The sequence below is a fragment of the Anoplophora glabripennis genome, unplaced genomic scaffold, assembly GCF_000390285.2.
Source record: "Anoplophora glabripennis isolate ALB-LARVAE unplaced genomic scaffold, Agla_2.0 scaffold42, whole genome shotgun sequence".
NCBI classification, from domain to species: domain Eukaryota; kingdom Metazoa; phylum Arthropoda; class Insecta; order Coleoptera; family Cerambycidae; genus Anoplophora; species Anoplophora glabripennis.
Window position 1 is genome coordinate 564371 of NW_019416219.1, and position 24765 is coordinate 589135.

Here is a 24765-nt window from a genome sequence, read left to right on the forward strand (position 1 = left end):
CCACGGGTGTGATAGGATAATAATAGGCCTCGATCGACGTACACTGTCGATCTCAATAACGATAACAATTTTACAGAAAATATTTAACGTAGATCCTTTTTAGACGTATGTTGATATATTTATGTCTTCTTGTCAAAAGCTTTGGCAGTTAATATAATTATTTCAACGTCTGCATGAGAGTGTAGTAACGAAATATTACAATGTACTTACTGAAAATATTTTATAACCTTCAATAAATCGGTCTGTTAGCGAGCACTAGGAATAAACAAACGTCACTGATAACCAATTTTTTACAACCACAAATTCACTAAATGTATTTCATCACTTCCAAGAACCTAAATAAGTAAATACTAATCCCCTGAAGTAAATAGTGAAAAGAATAACACAAATGATGCCACAACGCTACATTCAACAAAAACTGAAACAAACCACAAAAAAAACAAGATATACTTTGCGTGTATGGTTTTTTGTGACTGACTCTTTGCAGCTTGAGAATTATAGAATAGTCATTATTATGGATAAAATCATAATAAGTGTATCTTATTTATTAATATTGTCAAAATTGCTTAAATTTATTTTATATTTTTCAACGTACAAAATATTGAAACATTGTTTTTGATTAAAATTTTATCCAAAGTAGTATACATATATGTTTTACAATTCTAAAAAATTATTTTTTCAGGCTGATGCATCAGTTGATATGGCTGAAAGACACTTTTATGCTGCTAGTATGGATTATGTTTATCTAATACAGGAAGTTCACGAAAGGAAAAAATTTGAATTTGTTGAGACTTTGTTAACTTTCATATACGCATGGTTTACATTTTACCACCAGGTAATTTGTTATAAAAATTGTTATTATTATTATTATTGTTATTAAATTTTCCATATTTATCAGTACAATTCTATTTCTAGTCGGCAATCAATTTTTTGATAAACGAATTTATAATTTAAGGGTTATGAGTTGAAAAAGGACTACGACCCATATATGAAAGACTTGCAACAGAAAATTCAAAAGACTAGAAGCAACTTTGATGATTTCAGTCAGAAACTAAAGAAACGAATGTCTGAGGTGCAGAAACAGGACGAGCCAATCAGGAAAAACGCTAAAGGATGCCGGGAAGGATACTTATTTTTGCTAGAAAAAAGTAAATCTAGAAAACGAAAGGGATATCTTTTATTTTACTAAATGTTATAAATTTTACAGAGGCTTTTGGTACAACTTGGACTAAACATTATTGCAAATATGACAAAGAAACAAAAGAATTTAGCATGTTGTCATATAATCAACTTACAACAAAATCGGTAAGTAGATGTTTAGAACTGACAACAGTGTAAAAAAAATTAATTTCTTAAATACTAGATACAAATTAAATGTAGTTTGAAAAGATGTATTTTATGTATGATTATGCAATTAAAATTTCGTCACGTCATCAAAAACGCGTTATGACGTCATTTAGTGTGACCGAGAACACAACTTGCTTCTCAGTCATCTGTCGTTTAATCTGTCTAGTCTGCAATTCCTATGCTGACGCTATTGGGCTGTCCGTTCCTGTCATTTATCTCTTTGAAATTGTATCCATCTTAACCAGGTGTATAAATTTTGACTTGAAGTGTATAATAAAATATGTTTTGTAGCTTCCACAGCCCGAAACGATGGTTCTAACATCTTGCGTGAGACGAATGTCCGACTCCATAGAAAAACGGTTTTGCTTCGATATCCAGTTGGATTCAAAACCGGGAGTAGTTTTCACGTTCCAAGCTTTATCTGAACAGGACAGAAAAGCTTGGATGGACATAATGGACGGAAAAGAACCTGTAATATATTTACAAACTTCGACTATAACTTATTCACTTTGTTTAAATTTGTAGACGTACACGATTCCTAGCAACAATGTGATTAAAGCACCAAATTCAGAAGAAAGGGTCCTAGACGAAACCGGCATACAATTTGTCAAAAAATGTATAGAAGTATTAGAAAGTAGGGGCTTGGAGGAACAGGGTATCTATAGGGTTGTAGGGGTAAGTTCGAAAGTGAACAAGCTGCTGAATATGGGTTTGGATAGGAGGAAAAGCGAGAAATTGACTTTGGATGATCCACTGGAATGGGAAACCAAAACCATTACCAGTGCTCTAAAGACATATTTGAGAAACTTACCTGAGCCTCTTATGACTTACCGGTACCACAATGGGTTTATAGCTGCTGTCAGTAAGTAAACTTATTTTTATGAGAAATATTTAAGATATTGTCTCGTTCGTTATATTATAGCCAACAAAATGTATGTTATTTTTCAGAGAGCGAATCCAAACAAAGCAGAGTAAACGACGTGCACACTTTATTGTATCGTCTCCCAAAATCTAATTTCGAAGTATTAAAAATTTTAATGAAGCATTTAACAAAGTAAGTGAGCCATATTTTCATACCGTACACAAAACTAGACGAATTCTCTTTCAGTGTGGTGGCAAAAAGTGATAAAAACCTCATGAATGTAAGCAACCTAGGTGTATGCTTTGGACCGACACTTTTACGACCGGAAGAAGAGACTGTCGCCTCGATCCTGGACCTTAAATTTTACAACATAGTTGTAGAAATACTGATAGACAACTACGAGAGGATTTTCTTTAACGAGCCGGAACAGATGTCTCCCAAGACGGGCCAAGCAAGTACTATGAATGGCCCTAACGTCTCGAGTAGCGTCTCTGGCGGCAGCAACAGTAGTAACAGTCAGAGCATCTACAGTCCGCCAAACAATCACCTGCCTACGTACGTTGGTTCGGACGAGACCGTCAACACTGGAAATGCGAACAGAGCGTTCGTTAATAACGGTCACCCCGCGAGAGTTTCACCTAACTATAGAACACACAATCAGCCGTACACTTGTGTAAGTATTAATTAATAGTTGCTGAGCTTATGCAACCAACATTCCACGGCTGGTACTGTCGACTAAAAATCCCAAAAGCGGCATCAATATTAATAATTCGTTTACAATGAATAATGACAAACTGTTACGTCTACGCTCCAGATAATGTGATCGCTGATTGATTGAATGAAATCTCAAGAAAAATTGCACAATTACCAGCCAGTGAAAGAGAATATTGTGTTCTAAAAAATTTTAAGACCCTGAATATCAGGTGTATATTTCTCTTTTTCTAATTTTTAGACTGTGACCTCGTATATCGAACCACCCATTTCGTCTAGCATGCACAGCGTTCTTGAACCTGCAAATGGTGGATACCCAATGTCGCGGAGCGACCACGTACCTAACAGGCCACCTAGCCAGCAGAGATTAAAGCATTACGCGCCTAGTGTTACGTCTCAATCGGAAACAAATTTGCCGAACTTGAGGAGTTACAGTCCGAATAGTTTCAGGAATTATAGCAGACTCGGTAAGATTATTCGTTCTTGTCATATACTGGAACCTACGTTTTTATTTTATTTTAGAAGCAAACAGTACCAGCAGTTCAAATGAATCATTGTCTTCCACTTCTAGAGAGAATTTCATCGGTGTGACACCGAAGAAGACGGAGAGGTCATCGGTTTACATGGGTTACCCCAAAATGTACAAGTCTCCTGGAGACGTGTAAGTGTTTTGTTAAAATAGAAGTAATTATTTTTTATGTACACTTTTCTCTTAACCTACAGTTACTTCCGAAGAGCATCATTCATTTCTTTACTGTCACTATTTAGTTTTTACACTTTTTACGTTGTCCGATATAAGAAGTGTAACAACGAAATGAATCTGCTTTCAGCTACCCTAACTCTTTGATCTGTATTTTCTTCTTTCTGCTGTATTAACCTCGTTTTTTTCATCTTCTAACTGTACTAACCCCTACTTTAATCCTTTCAACCCTGTTAGGACGCTGCTAAATAAAGAACACGCATTACTTAATGTATCTTCAGGGAGGTCGAGCCCTGTTTTCGGGAGAGTACGGTAAGGACGTTTTACTAATTGTCACCACAGAATAGCTTTAGGATGTTTTGGTTTGGTCTACGTTCATCATTTTATCATTTCATCCTCAATATTTCCTTAAAGTCACCTTCCACCTTAAGAACGTTTTGTTGGATTTGTCTCATTATTTCACTTTAAATGCTATCGATCACAGCTTTTCAATATGCACAGGGCGTTCCGTTTTACATTCCCGCTGGCATTTCTTTAAAAACTGAAAGATGTATTTTATATCGGTACTAGTCATGAGCGAAACGGCAGTGCATATCAATTTTTTTATTAGTCCAGGGAACGAAGAGAAAATAGGTTAAAACCTCCGAATAAACATTACTTTTTAGGGAATTTCTTTGGGATCTTTAAATTGAGTATAGGACCTTCATAGTTGGCTCAAGAAAACTTCATGTTATGTAGAATCATCACACCAAATTTCATCAAAATCGGTTTGATAGATTTTGCATAATAATTTTGCAATCCAAATTTTGAAAAAAAATTTGTAAATTTTAAAAATTTTGCACAGCAAAAACCAAGGCCTTTAGATACTTGAAAATTTAATCACATATATAAGCTTTCAAAGGCTTTTTGAAAAAATTCGAATCCGTCAATTAGGAGAGCTTTGGCGCTTGTTTAAACATTGGTCTAATTTTTGTATTTATAAACAATTTGAATAACTTTGTCAATATTCAATCAAATCAAATTTTTTAAGCAGGATTTAAAAGTTATTGGAAAGATGCTTCTTTTTAAAAAAAAAAAACAGATCGATTGCTGTTTTTTTTTCATAGAATGTCTATTTTCCGAGTTATTCGAGAAAAACTACTGAAAAACATCTTTTTCTAATAAAAAATGTACATTTTCGATCACCAACAACTCAGAAAATATTGACTTGTCGAAAAATGTTCATAAGCTACTTTTTGCTTAAAATTTATTGCTTTATCGATTCCTGGGGTTATTTCCAATATTTTATTTTTCACCCCCTAGAAGGGGCTTCCACCCCCTGGGCAAAAGCGCTCATCGGCACTATATAACTTTTGTTTGTTGAGCTATTTTCTACCTACAGTCAAAGTTTCATATTACTCGGGTCTATCCGAAAGAAATCGGAGGGGAAACCCTTGGTTCCCTGGACTATATCTTCATACTTGCAGATTGTGTTGTGTGAAAAAATTTCTCTTTTCCAGGAATTTAAGAAATTGGATGCATTGAATACACAATTTTTGATAATTCGTCTCTTCCGTTGCTCCAAAAAATCAATCTTTTGCCAGATATTGGCAATTTTATTTGTTTCTCCACAAGAATAACGCTTTGTAGTTGCTGTAATACAAGTGCTTAATACTTCTGTTTTCAGACATTTTGTGCAGTTAGCTATTAAAGAGCAACAATCAAACAATAAAAATGTCTTTATACAACCATGTGATCTACATATATCTTTGGTTTCTAAGAAAATGCCACTGGAAATATCGCACCCTGTAGACCATTCTGAAAAACGTGATAAATTTCGTTTATTTTTTCCAGGAGAGTAAGAACATTATATGCTTGTCTTGGGGAACACGATGGCGAACTATCATTTGAACCAAATCAAATTATCACGAACGGTTAGTAGGCCCGTTCATTTTACTTGAGATTGTACTTATGTTTTTTCCATATTTTAAGTGAAAGTCTCGCAAGAACCGGGCTGGTTGGAGGGAACCCTGAACGGCAAGACCGGCCTGATACCGGAAAACTACGTAGAAGTTCTCCCTTGACAGAGCGGATCTCTGTCGAAACTATCCACGTCCTTGAGACACGGCCTCTGCAGAGCTTTGCATTTGAACAACTCTCTTCCGGGTGGGGGTCCCCACGAATCGAGATTAAGTAGGCACAGGCAGAGCTTAGATAGTACAAGAACATTGATGAAACAGTCTAGTGTAGAGAGGAAAAGTTCCACGTAAACCTGTACAATATACCGCCCAAATATTAACGGTGTTTTCCAAAAAGCATTTATCCTGAACGTTTTATATTTGGCATATTTTTTTATGTCGATGTGTTTTCCTTTTATAAATATTACGTTTTGGTAATATTAGTTCGTAAGTGTTGGGACTGCGCTTTTGCGGCAGGCCCTAATTTTAGATGCTTTCGATTTTTGGATAACGCAAGTATTCATATACAACAAACCAACATATCAGGCAAAGATCAATTTAAACAGCATATATATTTTTCGTAACCAGTTTCCATAGCCTAATTCTAATGAAACAAGATGTATGTGAAGAGGTGTCTAAAATACAATGTCCAAAGGTGAATCAATGTGTATATGTATATTGTAGATGTAAATAGTTAATGTCATGCACATAATTAGAAAACTATTTGGTCTCAATTTTTTTTTTTTCAGTTTTAAAGTAGTTTGAATCAACCAATCTACAATTTATTTCCGCTCTGGGCACGTCTGCTATATTTCTAATCGGCTTTTGAAGAAGATATGATTGAAATTTAATAATTACTTTGTAAAGCCACAATTTGTTCCTACTTCTCGATATAGTCGCATTTACATTTCTTAGAAAGTAGACGAAGCTGTGACAAAACGTAGAGTAATATTTTAAAATGTGCCCAGTGTAAATTTTAATTTTTAGTGTTATATACACACGTTCTGTGATAGTCCAGACTGGCACACTGATATAAATTAATATATTGTATATTGCCATAAATTATACCTGCTCTCGATTAAACGCCAAGAGATGCAAAAAATTATACAAATACATGCGTGATTCGACTATGTTGAAATCTCGCTCGTCTACGAGAGTTATATCGACTTCTATTTCTATTACAAAAGTCGCCTGGTACCTTGATTTTTATAAAAAAGAATAAAATTACTTAATTGCAGTCAGAATTTACAAAAAAACATTTGTTTATTGAAGAAATATAAATGACAATGATGTATGCAAAACATCATATTTGAATATTAGCGACAATTATTTGTTGCATCCTTATATTAATCACAAAAATTAAAAATTTATGGATTTAAAAAAAAAACATTATTAACGATATTCTAATATCTGATTATTTTGATGAAAACATTAAAAAAAACAAGATAATGCCAGTTTTTAATTCTTTTCTTTTGTTTTAATTATTTTAAACGGTGATGCATTTATTTTTAACTAGAATAAATACTACACATATTTTTTCGAGTATGCATTTATCAACTTCTAGAGTTTAATATTTTCCCAATAAAAAATTCCACATATTTTTAAAAAAATTTATTTTAAATTTTGGTCTGTTGAAGTGTCGTTTTCTCAAGACAAAAACCTCCCAAATATGTCGAAATTACCTTTTAAAGTTCAGCAAAAATTATTTCTCACTTGATACAAACTTAATAGTGGCAAGTAAATAATTTCTTGAAATAATCTTGCTCTGTTAAATATTTACGTGGAAGATACCGACAAAAAAATTGTAAAACGGTGGTTATAGAAAAATGGAAACCGACTTACATTTTCGAGACCTGGAAAATTTGTCGAATCTGCCTGGAAAGCCTGGAATTTTTTGGTCAAAACTTGGTATTGACTGATATTTTTTCAATATCGCTTTCCTAGATGTGAGATTTCAACATAGCGACAGAATTTTAATGGCCACTGAGGGATATTTTTCTTATAAAATTTAAGATAAATTTAAAACTATCCCGTACGATTTGAGAAATCGTAATTGCTAAACGCTTTACGATTTTGGCAATAAGTATATTTTTTAATAAAATTTGGAAAGAAAGAAAGTGTATGCAGTTCGATTTTGTCATAATTCTTCGGTGACCTTTTTAGGTAGGTTGGCTACGAATTACTCACTGTTTAACAGTAAATTTGAAACGGAAATTATTTTGAAAATAAAACATTACTTGTAATAAGTGATGACTGTTGTTAGGTCATTCGAAAACATGAGTGGATCTAGGAAACGGTAGGTATAATAATTTGTGATTGAGTTTCATTTTTCTATTATATAAATATATATCCAATAGCAATATTTATCTATAGATTTATTGGGACCATTCCCCTAAAACACCAAATTCTCATATCAAAAGTTTGATTAACGGTTATGAGAGAACTTTTAAGAAATAGTTACCTTTTTTAATTTAATCGTTTCTTGATATGTGTTTATAGTATTTAATATTTTAATTTAAATGTTATCCTTAAGCTTTTTATTATTTCCTTGTTATTAATATATTTTCAGATATTGTTTTCGACATACATATTTATTTGTGATATTTTTATTATGTATGTTTACCATTAATATATTTTATTATACAATTTAATTGGAAAAAATATAATATATAATACTTAATATGAAATTGTACTATATTTATGTATGTATATATTTTATTCAGTTGTTAATATTATAATTTTCATTTGCATTGTCAACAATTGTAATTGTTGTATTATTATTTATAAATAAAATATTATTTCAATCACGTTTCTTAATTTGATTTAGAACAAGACCCGCTAAAGGTAAGATTATTAGAGACAAAATTACACATTTTTCATGGACTCGGGTATTGCCGTTGTATTTGCTGAGATTAGATTAGGAATATATTCATTATCGCTAGAAGAAAAATATCGAATGAAATTCTACTTTCTTGATGCCACAAAAAATGGTATAATATTTAAGCGACAGGTTTGTATCATGATTTGTCAACATTTAAATGAAGATGATGGAAAGATAAAGACGATTCAATCTGATCGAAGTTTTCGATACAGGCCAATGAAAATCTAAACTACCAGATAGATTAGATGTAAATTGCACTCATAAAGCCAGCAAACTATGCATTAAAATGTATTTTTTAAGCTACATCTGCAATTATCACTTACGTAAACACTATAAAGTTATTACTTTAATATTAGTGCATATTCCAGATTTAGAACAGCTTTAGAAGAAGTAAATGGTGTAAATACAATAGAGTAGAAAAACGAGGCTTACCTCTGTCTTCTATTAGGTACATTGTTAATGGCCCTTGGAAGCATCTTAAGTTTTGATTATCGTCTGTTGGTATCGAAGCACTGATTATTTTGGTCGAATATATCAACAAATCTACTTGTAAATTCTCACCGTTTTGCTATTCACTTATTTTACACATTATGACCCTTGAGATTTGAATATTGTCTGTTGGAATGGAAGCACTAATTATTTTAACCGAATATATCAAAAAATTATAAATTATCACCATTTTCCTACTCACTTTTATCATCAAAAGTAACTTTAAAATTTCAAAGGAATATCTTACTTCCGACACCAGATGGCAGGACCCACAATACATATAATAATAGAAGAACACGGAGCTCTTAAGAAAAAGAGAGAACCGTAGCGCACCTACCGGCCGTCAGGTTAACTAAAAAGGCCTTCGATAGCAGGCCTTGATGATAAATGACGGGGTCATTTCGCTTTTATTATACTAGATGTCTTGTAAAAAAGTATTGGAAGTAATATTTCTGTAACAAATAACCGAAATAATTTTTTTTTAAGTAAAAATATTGATATTAAATATGGAGCAAGACCATAGACTGTCTAAGCAGCATCAGAAATTAGAAATAAACATGCTTAGAGCATATACTACATGGAGTAACAGCGCGCATTAAAAGTGTACTCAGTAGAGAGAAACGGCGATAGTTTGGGTACTCGCTCTCTCTAATCGACTAGAAGTTGTATGAGTTAGTCACACGAGGGCGAGAAACTATTTCTTCTCCGTCACCGTAAGCGTGGTTCTCCATGTAGTATATGCTCTTAGGTTTGTAACAAGTGGCGATCGCGAATTTTTCTGAAAGCGGAATCAACTGCGCTTCGTAAACTTTTAGGTATATTTAACAATCAAAATTTGAAAAAAATTTTGATAAAAAAATTCAATTTTTTGGACCTTATAAAGCAAAACACTAAAGCAAAATATTCCTGTAGTTTTCAGATTAGAAAAATTTAATTATTTATAAAAATCGATATATTTAAAGTGATTGTAAAATGAGGAAAGGAAAAATAAACTCAGCGATTATTTTAATATTTTAATTAAAATTAACAGTTAATATAAAATATATTTTCTTCAATAACAATACTTTAAATATATTTATAAATATCTTAAATCGGAAATAGTCATTTAATACTTAAATACATCAGTTTTATGGTATAAAAATATATAAAACTATATCACATTTAGTTTAGCTCCTTACGTTACACCTCTAATCTCAATTTCCTTAAATTACAAAACAAAATATAAATTAAATGTATTTGGTAATGGCAAGTAATTGTTTATACTCTCCTTTAAAATTACAAATATATACAGTAATCGAATTGTTTAACAAGTTCAAAAATAGATCTTTTTGGTAGAAACACTAATAAATTAAAACTTTTCCTTCCCACTCAATTCCTTCATAAGAATTCTTTTAGATGTAGCGAATCGTACATTTTTATTCATAAAACTATGTGTTTATTCCCTGAAAAGTTAATGGCGCCACTTTATGGTTGTTTAAGATGTATTCCCTGCTAGGTTGGTTGGGCTGGTCCGATTCGGGACGCAAGTCGGTTCGGTCGGTAGAATACAGTTCATCTTCAGGCTCTTCGACTTTACACGTGCCCGTCCACTCGCTTTCTGGGTCCGAGAAAATGTTGCAAGAGTCACTGTCGAGTATGTCTTCCAATACGTATTCCGACATATCTGCAACAGGAAAATTGTAATGTTCACGATGAATCAAGTTCGAGATTTTTATGAAATTTTTCGTATGTTCCGATAAGATAGACAAAAAGTAGTTCAAATGTCCTAGGCTTAATTTTTGAGAAAACAGCATCTCGATATTTCGATTTTACAGAAATTCAAGGTAATGTTGATTTTTTAATGGTGGCATGACATAAAAACGGATTTCATCTCTTTTTATAACAAAAATTAGTTTTAACACAGCCGAGCTACTATAGAACTTCATGACTGATACTTACGATCGTCAATTGTTTGCTGCGCTTGCCACGAAGATTCGTCCCAGTCATCGTCAAACTCCAAATTTTTGTTGACGTCTCGCTCATGTGAAGTTTGAACGATCGGAGAATCGCTGTCGGTTACGTCAAATATTTCCGTGACTTTAACCTGAAAAGAAATATAAAATTAATTATTCCGCGATAACGGACACAAGGAAACAAGTGATACCAATAATTACCTTATTATTTTCATCCAAATAATAGTAAGCCATGATGGTCTCATGTTGTGACGTAACTTGGAGGATGTGCTCGAACGTATCGTCATCCATGGTGTCGCTTCTGTTAATCGTCAAGCTAGGTTTCCTTTGGAGGATTTCTTTCGTTTTGAATTTTCGCTCTGGACTTTGACACAGAGGCAGATCACTGCAACAAAATGGATTGGGTTATTTAATTTCCTACAGTAGACCTTTTTCACAAAATTTCAATTTTTAACTATTTTTGGTCTTAAAGACAGACATGGATTAGTACGGGTGAGATTCATTCATCGGTTGCTCCATCTATGGCGTATTGATGAGAACTAACAAGTTCAAAACCAGTATATGTCTGGTGGACAGCTGTGAACTAAATATTAGCGCAGCAGATATGGACGCAGGTTCGGAAATTAGTCTGCATAGTGGTTATTTCCCGCAATATCGTTATTTTAAATTTAATATTGCCTTAATTTAAATTCATTAAGTAACGATGTGTAATTAATTTAAGGGAAGTCACGGTTAGTGAAAAAAATCCCTTAATTGAATCCAAAGGTACACGTACATATTTTTTTAATTTCTATCCTTTGTTGAAACATCAAAACATTTAAATAAAACTATTATTTGGAAATATACATTACGTAATGCCATGACAAGCTTATGATGTCATTCTACTCTATTAGTTTGATAAAAATAATATATTCATAAACTACGTAGATAAAATGCTACAAAATTAATTTTTTTATCGACGTAATAAAAAATTTGCAAAAAAGAAGGCACTATTTCTTGTTATTTAATTTCCCCTCAACTCAACTTGAAGTGATTAATTACTAATACTGAATGTTAAATTATATTCAACGTAATTATGTCATTATATAAAAGATACTTTCTAACATACTAATTTATCGTGTCCGGTATTTTTTTTTTACATAAATAAATAGATTATAATTCAAAGTGCATGATTCACGATGAAACTTTACCCATTACTCCTAGTCGTTAATTATATATTTTAAATTAATTTCAGCTGTTTATCAATAGGAGAGCAAATTTCGAAAAATATATATAAAGATTAAGCCGTCAAAACAGATTAAGTAATTTATAATTATTTACAGCCATGACGGAGCAAGAGCCTTTGTTCTCGTGACATTGATTTTTACTCTGTTGGACTTTCAACCCAAATTTAAAATAAAACTGATAGAGTGAGTTACTCACCTGTCATCTAAGTTGAGAGTAAAGTTCAAGTTCACTTTGTTTTCGCTGGTTACATTCTGGCAAGCCTCGACATCATATTTATCTGAAATAAGTATAATAAACTCGGTGTAACGGTCGTCGTCCACAAATATCAAATGAAAATGGAATTTTTACAAGCATTTATGCACAATTTTTCCCGATTGGAATGCATCGTGGAAAAATTTTAAATTATAGTTGCTAGAAATACTAATACGTGCTAATAAATTTTCTAAATATATGAGCTATTAAAGTTAATTATTTAATTTAATATTAACGTCAATGAAAAAAAAAAAAAAGTAACAGTTACTTTTTTTTCTGTGTTCAGTACCCACAAAAATAAACTACTCAATCGAAAATTTATATAAAGGTAATTAATACTTTTGAAATTTTCTCAAATTTTTTTTATATTTCTTCTATATTTAATTTAGTTTATTTTTTCCATGCTAAAATTTCCTCAACTGCAAAAAAACTAAAAAAAATATGCACTTTCAGCCTCCTCCTGTATATACAGGCTATACCCTAGTATTACTTACTTCCTCCGTACTCCGTAATTGCCAGTTGACACGTAATTTTGGCGCTGATTTGTTGCCTCTTCCTGTTGACTTTGTTGAGCACATACGAGACCTTATCCATAAAGAATTTGCTCAGTTCCCAGGCTCCGTTACCGACTTGGGGTGCGGCTACCATAAACCTACGAAGATAATTCTTTAGGATTCCAAATAAGAAATACCAAATAAAACTATTTTAATAAAATCGTCTTATGTGTCAGAAAACATTTTTTATAGAACACGATATGCGATTGTCGTCAATAATAGATTTACTTGAACAAAATAATTTGGAATCAACTTTTACATCTCCTAAATACTTTACAATATCTGGTCACCCATAACACAGCCACACACAAAAAAAAGTTGTCTGTACTTCATGCGACATATGTTATCCTCGAAATCCCCCTTATACCAAATTTGGCGCGAATCTGTTGTTTTGAAAATTTGGTCGGCCATCTTGGATCCGCTATCTTGAATTTTGCAAAATTGACCTTGGATTCGTAATCAGCGATCCCAAAAACGCCCGTACACCAAAGGCGCGAGTCTGTTATTTTTTGAAAATTCGTGATATCCGACCTTAATAAACCCGTTTTTTTGAGGTTAGAAAAAGAACCATCAATTCTAACGGCGGATTCACGTTCGGCGAGATCTTAACTATACAAATGAACATTCGAATATAGAAAAAATTTTTCTTGTATTTTCCTCAATTCTAAAAGTACTTTTTTTGTGTGGCTATGTAATTAATACTATGTATACATTTGTGCCAAACAATTTTTTTTCAATCCACATTTTTTGTACATATACGAATATTTTGAAGTAACATTTTTTATTGTACAACGTACCAAAAATCAATTGTTGAACGTTTCGTACAGATTTTGATGGATAATTTCCATTTTATGGGTATTTTGCTACACTATAAACAATTTACGAGCTATTAATTAAAAAATTTATATTTATGATAGGACAAAATACCCCAAAAAAACTATTTATAAAATGCCACAAATGCGTACTTTCAGACAACATAAATTTCCAAAAATTAGTGAATCACTAAACACGTTTATTTCGAAAATGGTTCTTTTTATCGACAAAGTACACAGTTTTCACTTAAAAAACCATGAAAACCTTAAAAAAAGTAAATTTAACAATTAATTTATGTTTTAAAGTGATTATTTTCCACTTTATACAATGTTCATAATAAAAAATAAATCAAAACTATTTCAAGTATTTAATACAAAGCATTTGTTACTATTTTTTTAAAGCACTGTGTTTAGTTTGTGAATGTCAGTGTCAATCGACCTAGTTTAGATGAAATACATAATAGCAATCCACCTGATATAATGTAATATGACAACAGGGCGGTACGCAGGCAAAAAATAAAGGACCAAAACGAATTCAATGAAATTTGAATGTCCGATTACGACACCATTTCACTTTATTACATTTACTTTAGTTTTCAATTTACAAAGTGTCCGTGACTTTCTGTGTGAAGTATTAGTTTTTAATAGACTCAAAATTAGGTTTAATTTGAAAGTGAAATTAAAGTAACATTTTAAATATATCCATTATAAAAATTTTCATAAAATCAAATCACATGGAGCAGTTTTATCTGAAGACAGTATTTCAACATCCATTACTCATATGAACATGCATTATTTAGTACTGAAGCAACCAGATAGCTTATCTACATAACAAGCCCAATTAACTTTGAAAAAAATTACTAGCAGCTGCGCCGCTGTTTACTAGAAAAATGGAAAACTTTGTTCCAGCAAATCTCCGACGGAAAACTAATCACGCTGATGATAAATCTATCAACCAGGAAAAAATATGATTTTTTAATGCTTGAGGATTGTGAACAAGATAATAGAGCTGGTCAGTCAAATTGTGGCAAAGTTTTGCAAGTTAATGTCAGAGTTGTTTCCAATATTACGTTTTTTGCTTCAAAATTTTCAACTTTTGCCATAATTTAACTGTAGCGATGGAAAATTATGAGAACAGTAAACACGGCGACACGAACAAACGAAAAATGTAAGGAAAATAAAATGTTAATCACCTCTTCTGCATAATAAAATGTTGATGGCATGCATTGGGGGACTGAAGGATGGCGTTACCTAGCAAGTTAAACTTGTACGATTTCGTCTCAATGTTAGTACCATTAATACTTAGAAAATCGAAATCGGCTAACTTCCTATAAATCAACCTATGACCTGAATTTAGAGACGGTATGGTTTGCAACCTGTAATGGTGTTAATTTTATGGACTTGTCGACAATTGCAACAAACAATTCACATACAAGTTTCAGATGTTGTTAATATACAAAGAAGTACGATTCTACCACACTGTAAGCTACGATTGGTACTTACTTGGTGAACGTAGCGTACACGACATCGGCGGGTAACGTGTACGGAAGACTGAGCACGGAGAGCAGCTTCATCCCTCGATGTTTGAACAGCCAGTTTATCAATCCGTTGTTGGCTTTATCAATGGCCTCTTGGAATTTATTTAAAACGTTGTCGGGCACGTTTGAAACAAGCGCCTCCTAAAAGAAAAGAAACATTTAGCTCGGAAAATATATAATTCCTGTTTAAACCTTACCTGCCTGTGTATTTTGCATTCTTTGCATTGCGGATCGTACTCCACAGGTTCCTCGATCGTCTCCGACACTACAAACGTAGATTGTACAGCGAGACACCTCGTACAATTTATGAGATTGTTCCTATGTAAGAACCTAAGGGCATCGTCGAAGCCCTGCTTGCACATGTTCGACAGAACTTCCGGTTTCGGAGGGAACAGTATTCTGACCATCCTATATATGTTGTGTTTCGATAATTCTATACTGGTGTTTGCAATATTTATCTGAAATAAAACATAAAGGTTAATGACTGACCAAAGATACGCTATAGACATTTATATCTTTTAAACGTAAACATTTCTACTGCGTTAAAGTTTTTTTGACTTAAAAAGATGTCTACATAGGGACGAGAGCTTGTGACAAGACGCAGGAAAAATTTTTACGATCTTCGTATATCTGATTGCACAATTAATTAAACAAAGTTAAGGAAACGCGTGCGATTATTTAAAAATATTATTAGAGTAACAAGTGAAGCAGCATATAATAAATTCTGGCCTTGAACTGAGCTTACTGTGGCGCAAAACAAAAATATTGACATTAATTAAATAGTTACATATAGAAATATTGTTATGAAGACCGTTAACCTCAATAAACAAAAAAACAAGTGCAGTTCTTAAATGCAGTTAGTACTTATCGTCTTAAAATTTACTCATTAACTAAAACCTCTCGTAAATATATTAACCAATTAATATAACGCAAACTCATTAATATAACGCCTACAACTATATCAAGAACTGAACATTCAACTTGCGACTGTTCCTAACGTTAATTCCAATATAGATTAAAAACTTACGTGAAACAGCTGCGAACTGTCGTCCCTGGGGCATATATCAGTTTCCCCACAAAAAGGACTGACTGTGATTGTGTTTTCATCTAAAGTGGGCAAATTGTCACTACAACCACCGTCCATATACCTAACACCTTTGAACTTAGGAGGTATCAAACCAGAAAAAAATGGTATGAAAGCTGAGGCCAGTAAGGCTTGTATGAGTTCTTCCCTGCTGTCAAATTGAGATACCTGAAATAAAATATCTCTGATGAGATCTACAGACAAATTACCACATTCATTATATTTACACTGGCAATTGTGTAATGTCTCACATTGCTAGGTTGGCAGTCCCAACACTGACCAATAGCAGTGGCTAGTCGTTTAAATATAAATTTACAAAACATTATTCAGTGTTATCTCATATATCAACAAAATTTTGAGTTTTTTTTTGAATAACAACAGCTATACATGAAAAATGTAGGTAGTAAAAAATGTATATTTAGAAACATCAAACACAAAGTGACATTTATCAAACATTTGTTTCTTTTAAATATAAAAAACATAAATTGATATATCAAGCTGCCATTATTATTGATTTTATGGTTTTATTAATTTATTTAATTATTGTCTAAGTATCAAATTGCCCAGTGAGTTCCATGGCATATTACAAATTATCAATACTATTTTAATCAAATGAATTCAACAAATTTTTCCTAAAAAAAATCTGTCAAATGAAGTCAAACTGCTTGACTTGATATGATATTTAATTATTATTTATATATTTTTATTAATTATTAATTAATTTAATTTAATTGTTTTAATATATTTTATTACGACCCACGTGTTGTTTTATCTTAAACTTGCGTTTCTGAAACCCTCCCATAATAAAATAAGAAAACAAAGTGCGCCGCTGGAATGTACGATTACCTCACGGACCTTAATCACAACACATATTTTACTAAACAAACCTGGCCAATTACAATTATAATATAACAACGACTATTCTAGTACCTACCACAACATTTTTTCCGTCGTGGACTCTCGTCAGAGAAATGTGTAGCTTGCCGCTGACGCGGGCGTGCGCGTCGTCCGGTAGAAATTTTTCTAAGCCTTCCAGAAGAAGCCTGTGTATATTGAAAGACGGGGAGAAAGCACCGAGAGAACGACTGCGGGCTTCGATTGCTACTTTGAGAACATCACTGGTCATTTCACCTGAAAAAGAAGAAGCAGAAACCGTTAAAACATTGAAAAAGGAAAACTATTTCATAGTTTCCAATAAATTGTCTGGTAGTACTAAGTTTAAATTACCTTTAGATTTGGAATTTGGATACTTTTTACATATTTAAGGAATAAACTCTAATAACTAGTAAATATGTTATAAATTAGTCATTAAATAATTTAATAGTTCTATGAAATACAGTTATATTGATGTTTATATTTGTTTATGTTTATTAGTATTACATACAATGGTACCGCTGCAATTTTAATCATAATTACCCCAATTCCATCAGAATCTACATAGATAAACGACCAGTGGCGGTTTCTATATAAGGTCATTTGGTTAATGACCTGCCATATAAATAAACGAGAATAATGACCTACTAGAAACTGTCAAAAATGTGGGGAATTTGTATTTTTACTTAAATAATTCTACAGTAGCCATGGGAGACAATTTCTAAACTGAGTACTGACTTCGAAGCTCAAAACAGAGATTTGTATCTAAAAAAATGGGTTTGGATATACGTATAAAGCAAGGAATGGAAACGAAAAAAAAAGAAGTCTTAGTATTATGAAGTGACTCCATGACCACTATAATGTATATTATGTCACGGTTTAGTATCAGGTGGAAGTTTATGTCAATACATAAACAAATATGTAAAACCAAAGGCAAATAAAAAAAACAAAAACATATTTTCAATTTATCCATCAAAATATTATTTGACATTCTCGGTAAAAATAAAGACGAATAAAAAATCATCAAAATATTATTCGAGATACATTTGAAAACACTACAGATTTTTTCAAGATGGTTTATTTTTAGAAAACATTACCTATGTACAATGAAACTATTTTTCTAAATACAGTAAACAATAATTGTTTATAGTCTTTCCAATCTCAATTGAAGAACCAAGAGGTTGGTAGTATTATACCAAGTTCGGTCGCTGAAGCAGCAACTCGGCATTGAAATATTTGAAAAACTTGTTCCCATATGTATTTAGTCATACCCATATACAGGTCTGGTCGCCCAGTTGAAGAACGAGCGCGCGGGCAAACGTGGCACAAACACAGCCGCACTGGGCGACCTGGTCATAAATTCAGTTCTCAACAAATGGCTTAGCAGGGCAGTGCAGCAATGCGGAATTTGGTGTGATTCAGGTAATTTTAATTTATTATAGGCACCTTCTATTAATCATTCATATTACAATTGCGAAAGGAGAAATAAGAGGGATATTTTTTTTACTTTTATCAAAACATGGCATTTTAGATACCTTTTGAAACGGAACAAAGCGAAATTTACCATCAATATAATAAAATTGTTTGAGGACATAAATAATTAAAATATGTTGTTGGCTAAATATACAAATGGTACAAATTATTATAGTTTTTTACCTTTAGCAGAAAACTTTTTTAGGAACGCCTATGAAACTCAATTTTATTGCTAGGCGTTTTTATAAATGTTCAACTGACTTCGGAAAGACTATATTTACTTTTTCAGCAGATTTTTTTCTAGATTAAAGTATTATTAAATAATTTTTGTTTAAATAAACAAATATTTAGTCTTAGAGAACAAAGCGGTTCAAACGAATCAAGTCAAGTGAAACGTGGAATGCATTATTTTGCTTGGATATTGCAAACATCATTATACGCAGCAATTATTACAGAACTTACTTATCAGTTAAAACTCCTACTTTCTCTACGCAGTGAGATGACCAAATGAATGCAGCAACGGTATTTCTATAAGTTCAAACAAATTTTTTTTCCATTGTATTTCCCATAAAGAAGCAAATTATGTCACAAAATTCAAACTCTTAAAATCACAGTTCTACTTTGTCATTCATTAAGTAGGTACCAAATACATGAAATCCTCTTGAACTTGAACCAAAAAATTCCAAGGTAAATGATCTAACTTCCGTAACGATCCAGATCAGGGAATTAGAAAGCATCTTCTAACTTTAACCACTGGTTGTAGTATAAATTAACAATAAATAATATATTCAAAGGTTTTAACCAGTTATATGAGCCATGGTATTTTGTAACCAATATACAGGGTGTTAGAACTTTGACTGCCCTAATTTTAACAGACGACAGAATACATTAAAATAAACAAAAAAAACTAATATGACATGGGTCCTAAACTCAACCATTTCCGGGAAAAAAAATTATCAAATCTCCAACTTGATGTACAAAAGTTTGATTAATATTGACATAACTGCGTGCATAGAATACCACAAAATACAATGTTTATACTTTTTTTAACTTCTTTATGCTTAATTCTAAAAAATAATTAGCATTGTAATAAATTTAAAATTCATATAGAGCAAAATGACAAGGGCGCGGCGGATAAGTCAAGGTACTAAGCTGTCCAACAATACGCAATTTAGTTTGTGTTGGTATCTGGAATTAGACCGTGTCAGAGTGGTTTTTGCTATTTCCTTTTCTCGAGGCGTTTTACAGCGAGTGCGCGAATATTGAATTCGAAGGTGTCGTGCTTGCATCGAAAATGGTGGACATTTTGAGCACATGTTGTAGTTTGTATTGCACCCGTGCGTTTAAAAATTACTGAATTTTGCTTTTTAGCAAGTACCTAAATTATTTTGAATACGTATGATTATTTGGATGCCGTGAATCTTTGGGTACTTTAATTACATATTTTTCAAATTCTTAATTTGATTAAAAGTTCCTGTTTTAAGAGATTCATAATTACTAAAATTCGAGCTAAACTTTAAGCACATCACGATCTTCGTACTACAAAATCGATACATTTTATTTTATTTATTTAAAAAACAATTGTCTTAAAATTTACTAAATGTTTCACAATAATAGTTGTTTACATGTTTGTTATTCCGCAGTACAAGTCTGCCGTGTGCATTACTGGACTTAGTATCCTTTGTGTATATGGTGGCAAATAGTACCGCATTTTTTTACTGCCGAGGAACAAACCCCTTTTAAACTACTGTTTAAATAAGATACGTTATCTGAATGAATCCAATTTGTAAAACGACACACCTAGAACAATAGATTTCCCACTAAAAAGACTAATACAATCAGTAATGATAATGATAATATGTTAATCAGCAATTTAACAAATATTATTCCATAAATCTATTATCTCTACATTATTATGTGAAAATTAAACAGTAAATATATCGTTATCATTTAAGTAAATACGAAATAAGAACATTTGTTTAAAAAAAATAAGTATTTAACTATTCTTCGAGATACAAAACTGAAATCGATTGTTGTGGCATTATCTGCTTTTAATTCTTAATCTTAAATTATTTTTAATCCTGAGATCGTTAATAGTTGTTTTATTATTTCTCTTAGACCTCAATTTTTAAATATTTTTCAAATATTCTCATAAATAACTGTTAAATTATTTTTCCCCGTTTTCAGCAAAAAAATATATGTTCAAAAGTAAAAGGGAGGTTAGCGTTAAAACTATGAATAAAACATGAAAATACAAATACAATAATTAATTTTTTATGTTACCTACTTGTGCGAACATGATATTTTTTATGATAAAAAAAAATGATATCAACGAGCTGGACGTGGGTATAATAAAGATAAAAAGCGGTAATAATGATAATTCCTAACAAAATAGAGAACTTTGTGACCGATACTCGAGTCACAAATTCACAATTACATTTTTTTTACCAAGAAACTGTGAATTGTTTTGAAAATATCATGCATGTAATAGGTTTTGTATAACACTAAGTTACAGCAACAGATACAAATTTTCATTTTAAATTCAAAACATATTTTAATTTATTTCATTTTTATTTTGATAGGAATGGCAGAAAATAACATCCGATTTGAACATTCTGTAATACTGGACTGCCATTTCTATTTCATAAATAGCAACGAGGTAATTATATTTATTGATATTAAGTTGGAAAGGAAGGCTTAACAAATAACAATAATTGCAATATCTTTTTACAAAATTTCCTTTAATTTTTAGTTTCTACATTTTATCGTTATATCAAGGCATGCAAGGTATCCTGTAATATATGCTTTGGTATATTTTTAGAAATGCTCTAAATTAGATAAAAATACTTCAACATATTTTTTAAAACGACCTTGCATGGGAAAACACTTCAAAAATATGACTATTACATACATATTTTATTGTGTGATAAACCAGATAAACAAAGAATATCAAAAGTACTTGAAAAGAGGACAAAGGGATACGGGGATTTAAATATAGTTTGTAGATTTATTGTTCTACCTATCTACAGAAATTTTAATTATCAATAATAACAACAGAAACAGTGTCCCTAACTTTATGTCCAAGTTAAAATACAACTGAGAATTTATCAGAAAAATGCTTGAAGGTATTTAGAAAAATTTAAGGAATTTATCATATTCCTGACTTTAAATTTTATTGGCATTTGCTATGTATTTATTCACCATAAAATGTGGAAAATAACTTGACCTGTATTTCTTATTTTTGTATCTCATTATTTTACTGACAATTTAAAATATACATGCACAAAAATAAATCGAATTTGGCGGAAAGTGGAGACCTTTTTACTATACTTTAATTGTGCCACCTGTTAATAAGAAGTTCAATAGTCTAAGTACCATACAAGGTTGAGGACAATGGCATACAATTCGAATAGCAATTTTTAAAATACAGAATTTATATAAGGGTTATTTATGTATGACTGGAAATTGTTTGAATTTTCTTATTAACTTTCTTTGTTGAACAGTATTCAGGGACGGAATATTATACATTTTTATTGTAAATACCCCATTAGCGCCAACTACATTAGCTCCAACTGTCGTGTTTTATTACCTACTTCAGGTATCTCGATGTTAAATTTGGTAATTTCTAGAAAACGAAAATATTTCTTGGCAGTTCTAGAACGTTTATGTCACAGGAACTATTTATTACTACGATGCGATGGCCACCACATGAAATAATATAGATAGCGGCTGTTAGGATTAGGAATGAGATTATGGTAATGCGTGTGACAAATCTCTAATCGTGAGAAGGAAATAATTAAACCACAACAAACACACGCGATTACTAATTTTGTTTGTGTTAGCTTTTGTGACCTTCAGGGATCGGTAACCATATCACAAAACGTGGAAATCGTACTTCGCAATTAGTTCCTATCCTAGTTGCTTGCGAAAACAATAAAACGATTATCGGTATGACCTACTAGTTTTGAGTGTACCACCCCTGCTCACGGCACAATTATTTTATTAGGAGAAACATCGGCTTTGAAAATAACAGTGACGCAAACGCTGTTGTTCAGAATGTATAAGCAATTTTGTTTTTTCTTATCGGAACGCAATTAATATCAACAACGTATTTATGATTTATAAATCATACTAAATGCGAACTATGTATATCTAACAATAATTTAATAGTAGGTATATACATTAGACCTTTTATTAAAGCTAATATACTATAAATTTCAAATCAATTAAATTTTCAAACTGTGGTTATCTACCTACTAAAAACAATAACAGTGGACTTTTTTCACTAGTGTTAACTTCACTTTCAATAAACGAATAGATGATATTTATTTTGCACCTAAATTTCCTCAATTACAGCATTAGGTACTTTATATTTTTTTATAATATTGCATTTTCCCGCTAGAAAGAACCAATCAAATAAAAGACGGACACGTTGCCAAGTTACCAAAAAATCACATCAACAAAAAGAATTATATTAATCCTATTTTACTTTTAATCTAAATTGACTAAAACTAAACTGACCAAAACAGAAATTTAATCAAAATAAACAATGAATTCAATGACAAATGTAGGTTTATACTTGGGTAATGCTTGAAACTTGAAATTACCAAATGTGCTACAAAGTTCCTGCATGTTGCACTGCAGTGCACTTCAGAACATTAAACGAAAAACGTTAATTTCGACCGACAATAAAACTAAATTGAATTCACCTACCACCATTGAAAAGTTGTGGAAATTGTAAAGTCACAACTCTAGTCGGCGTGCCGACCTTGTTTGTTGACATAGGTTATTTTTACGAACTGTCGTAGGTAGGTAGGTAAAATAGAGGTGTTTAGTAAACACTGTTTACTCTGTCGTTTGTTAATTTTAATTACAATACATAATAATTAATTATTTTCTTTACACAAAAACTATCGTCATATCAATATAAAGCCGTTATCACATCGGTAATTTTACATTTTTATGAAATTTATACGTCAAAAACAATTGATTTTGTTACTAAGTCAAACCCTAAAAACGTCAATGTCAACAGTCATTCATGAATATTAACGTTTATTAATAAACTGAACACACTACCTACTGTATTGTTCCTACCTAATTTCAAAATTACTGAAGTGAAAAACACAAGTACTTACATAAGTACTAGAACCAGATTTTCGTAATAAAATTTGTTTCAATAGATTGGCAGACTTACCTATAGGTAAATCACAAATTAGGCAGCATGCTGCAATGGCACCCGCAGAAGCACCTGATATTTTATTCAGTAGCAAATGAGGCGCGTATTTGCGAAAACAACAAGCGACCCCCACATGATAAATACCGAGAAATCCGCAACCAGCAAATGACAGATTCATCTTAAACAAGTATCACAAGAAACAATGAACACAATAAATATTAAACAAATTCCAGATAATTTCGTAATGTTTTTTTTTAATCGAGTGTATTTTAAAAACTGTTCCCTACACTTCCTCTCACGACAGACTTAGCTGGACTAATTAAAAGACTGACAATTTGATGAAAATATAGCTCCAGTAGTAGCGACTAGAAGCATGACGATGATGCCACTAGCCACTTCCTCATAAGATAGAAAGAGATGGGAAATGCCGGGCACGTGGAAAAATTTATGGAAGGAGAATAGCGTGACGCATATCTCACGTCATTGGTTAAATGTTGTGGTGTGGTCCTGGGTCGTCAATGTGGGAAATTAGAACTTAAAACGAACAGGCCGACAGGCCTCGGGCCCTATTATTATTTTTAACTTAATTTTGCTTTCTTGCTTGCCTCTTTTCTTTCAATTTACTACTTGGATGGATTCATTTGGCTGGCTTTAAAATATCTTCAATAGATAAAATGTTTTAAAGTGGAAGTTGAAAGGTGTTTATCTCAACCAGTTATCTGCGGCGTCAGCGTCGTAGTCAGGGGAGTAGTAGAGGTACGGGCAGAGGCACAGGAGATATTGAGAAATACTGTCAATTTTAGACCAAAAAAATTATTACTCAAAAATTACTCGCTTTACAATGGAGGAGATACATATTTTTTGAAATACAATTGGGGATCAAAAAAATAATGACCT

General features: G+C 31.9%; 2 protein-coding genes across 4 annotated transcripts in view; one reads left to right on the plus strand and one right to left on the minus strand.

The window, feature by feature from the left end:
* Nucleotides 1-7308, plus strand: part of LOC108905435 (rho GTPase-activating protein 10) — a 55986-nt gene extending 48678 nt beyond the window's left edge. The window contains exons 4-15 of one of the 2 annotated variants that reach the window (XM_018708281.2): nucleotides 683-835; nucleotides 956-1148; nucleotides 1208-1305; nucleotides 1639-1818; nucleotides 1873-2209; nucleotides 2296-2401; nucleotides 2456-2882; nucleotides 3162-3387; nucleotides 3443-3581; nucleotides 3858-3932; nucleotides 5454-5533; nucleotides 5592-7308. In XM_018708281.2, coding sequence (XP_018563797.1) covers nucleotides 683-835; nucleotides 956-1148; nucleotides 1208-1305; nucleotides 1639-1818; nucleotides 1873-2209; nucleotides 2296-2401; nucleotides 2456-2882; nucleotides 3162-3387; nucleotides 3443-3581; nucleotides 3858-3932; nucleotides 5454-5533; nucleotides 5592-5683 — 2106 coding nt within the window. In that variant the 3' untranslated portion in view covers nucleotides 5684-7308. The remainder of the gene's footprint in view (nucleotides 1-682; nucleotides 836-955; nucleotides 1149-1207; nucleotides 1306-1638; nucleotides 1819-1872; nucleotides 2210-2295; nucleotides 2402-2455; nucleotides 2883-3161; nucleotides 3388-3442; nucleotides 3582-3857; nucleotides 3933-5453; nucleotides 5534-5591) is intronic. The other variant, XM_018708282.2, reaches the window with a different exon arrangement.
* A 2637-nt stretch (nucleotides 7309-9945) lies between these two features.
* Nucleotides 9946-24194, minus strand: LOC108905448 (patatin-like phospholipase domain-containing protein 3). 2 transcript variants are annotated; one of them, XM_018708314.2, is made up of 11 exons: nucleotides 23887-24194; nucleotides 17281-17477; nucleotides 16290-16514; nucleotides 15460-15720; nucleotides 15228-15403; nucleotides 14918-15100; nucleotides 12853-13010; nucleotides 12302-12383; nucleotides 11081-11264; nucleotides 10866-11010; nucleotides 9946-10590 (listed from the first exon to the last, which is right to left on the minus strand). In XM_018708314.2, exons 1-11 carry the CDS (start codon nucleotides 24044-24046, stop codon nucleotides 10355-10357), a joined length of 2007 nt encoding a protein of 668 aa, XP_018563830.1. In that variant the 5' UTR covers nucleotides 24047-24194; the 3' UTR covers nucleotides 9946-10354. The 2 variants fall into 2 exon arrangements, with proteins under 2 accessions (XP_018563830.1, XP_018563832.1); XM_018708316.2 differs by lacking the exon at nucleotides 14918-15100 and having other exon boundaries at nucleotides 23887-24193.
* Nucleotides 24195-24765: the final 571 nt, after the last annotated feature.

What these genes read in the sequence shown, in the direction of transcription:
- LOC108905448 (XM_018708314.2), bottom strand. Translation starts at nt 24,046, where the DNA reads ATGAATCTGTCATTTGCTGGTTGCGGATTTCTCGGTATTTATCATGTG. An exon ending in ACAGTTCGCAGCTGTTTCAC is followed by an intron (nt 15,721 to 16,289) that starts GTAAGTTTTTAA and finishes GTTTTATTTCAG; the next exon opens with ATAAATATTGCAAACACCAG. An exon ending in GCAGCAAACAATTGACGATC is followed by an intron (nt 10,591 to 10,865) that starts GTAAGTATCAGT and finishes TTCCTGTTGCAG; the next exon opens with ATATGTCGGAATACGTATTG.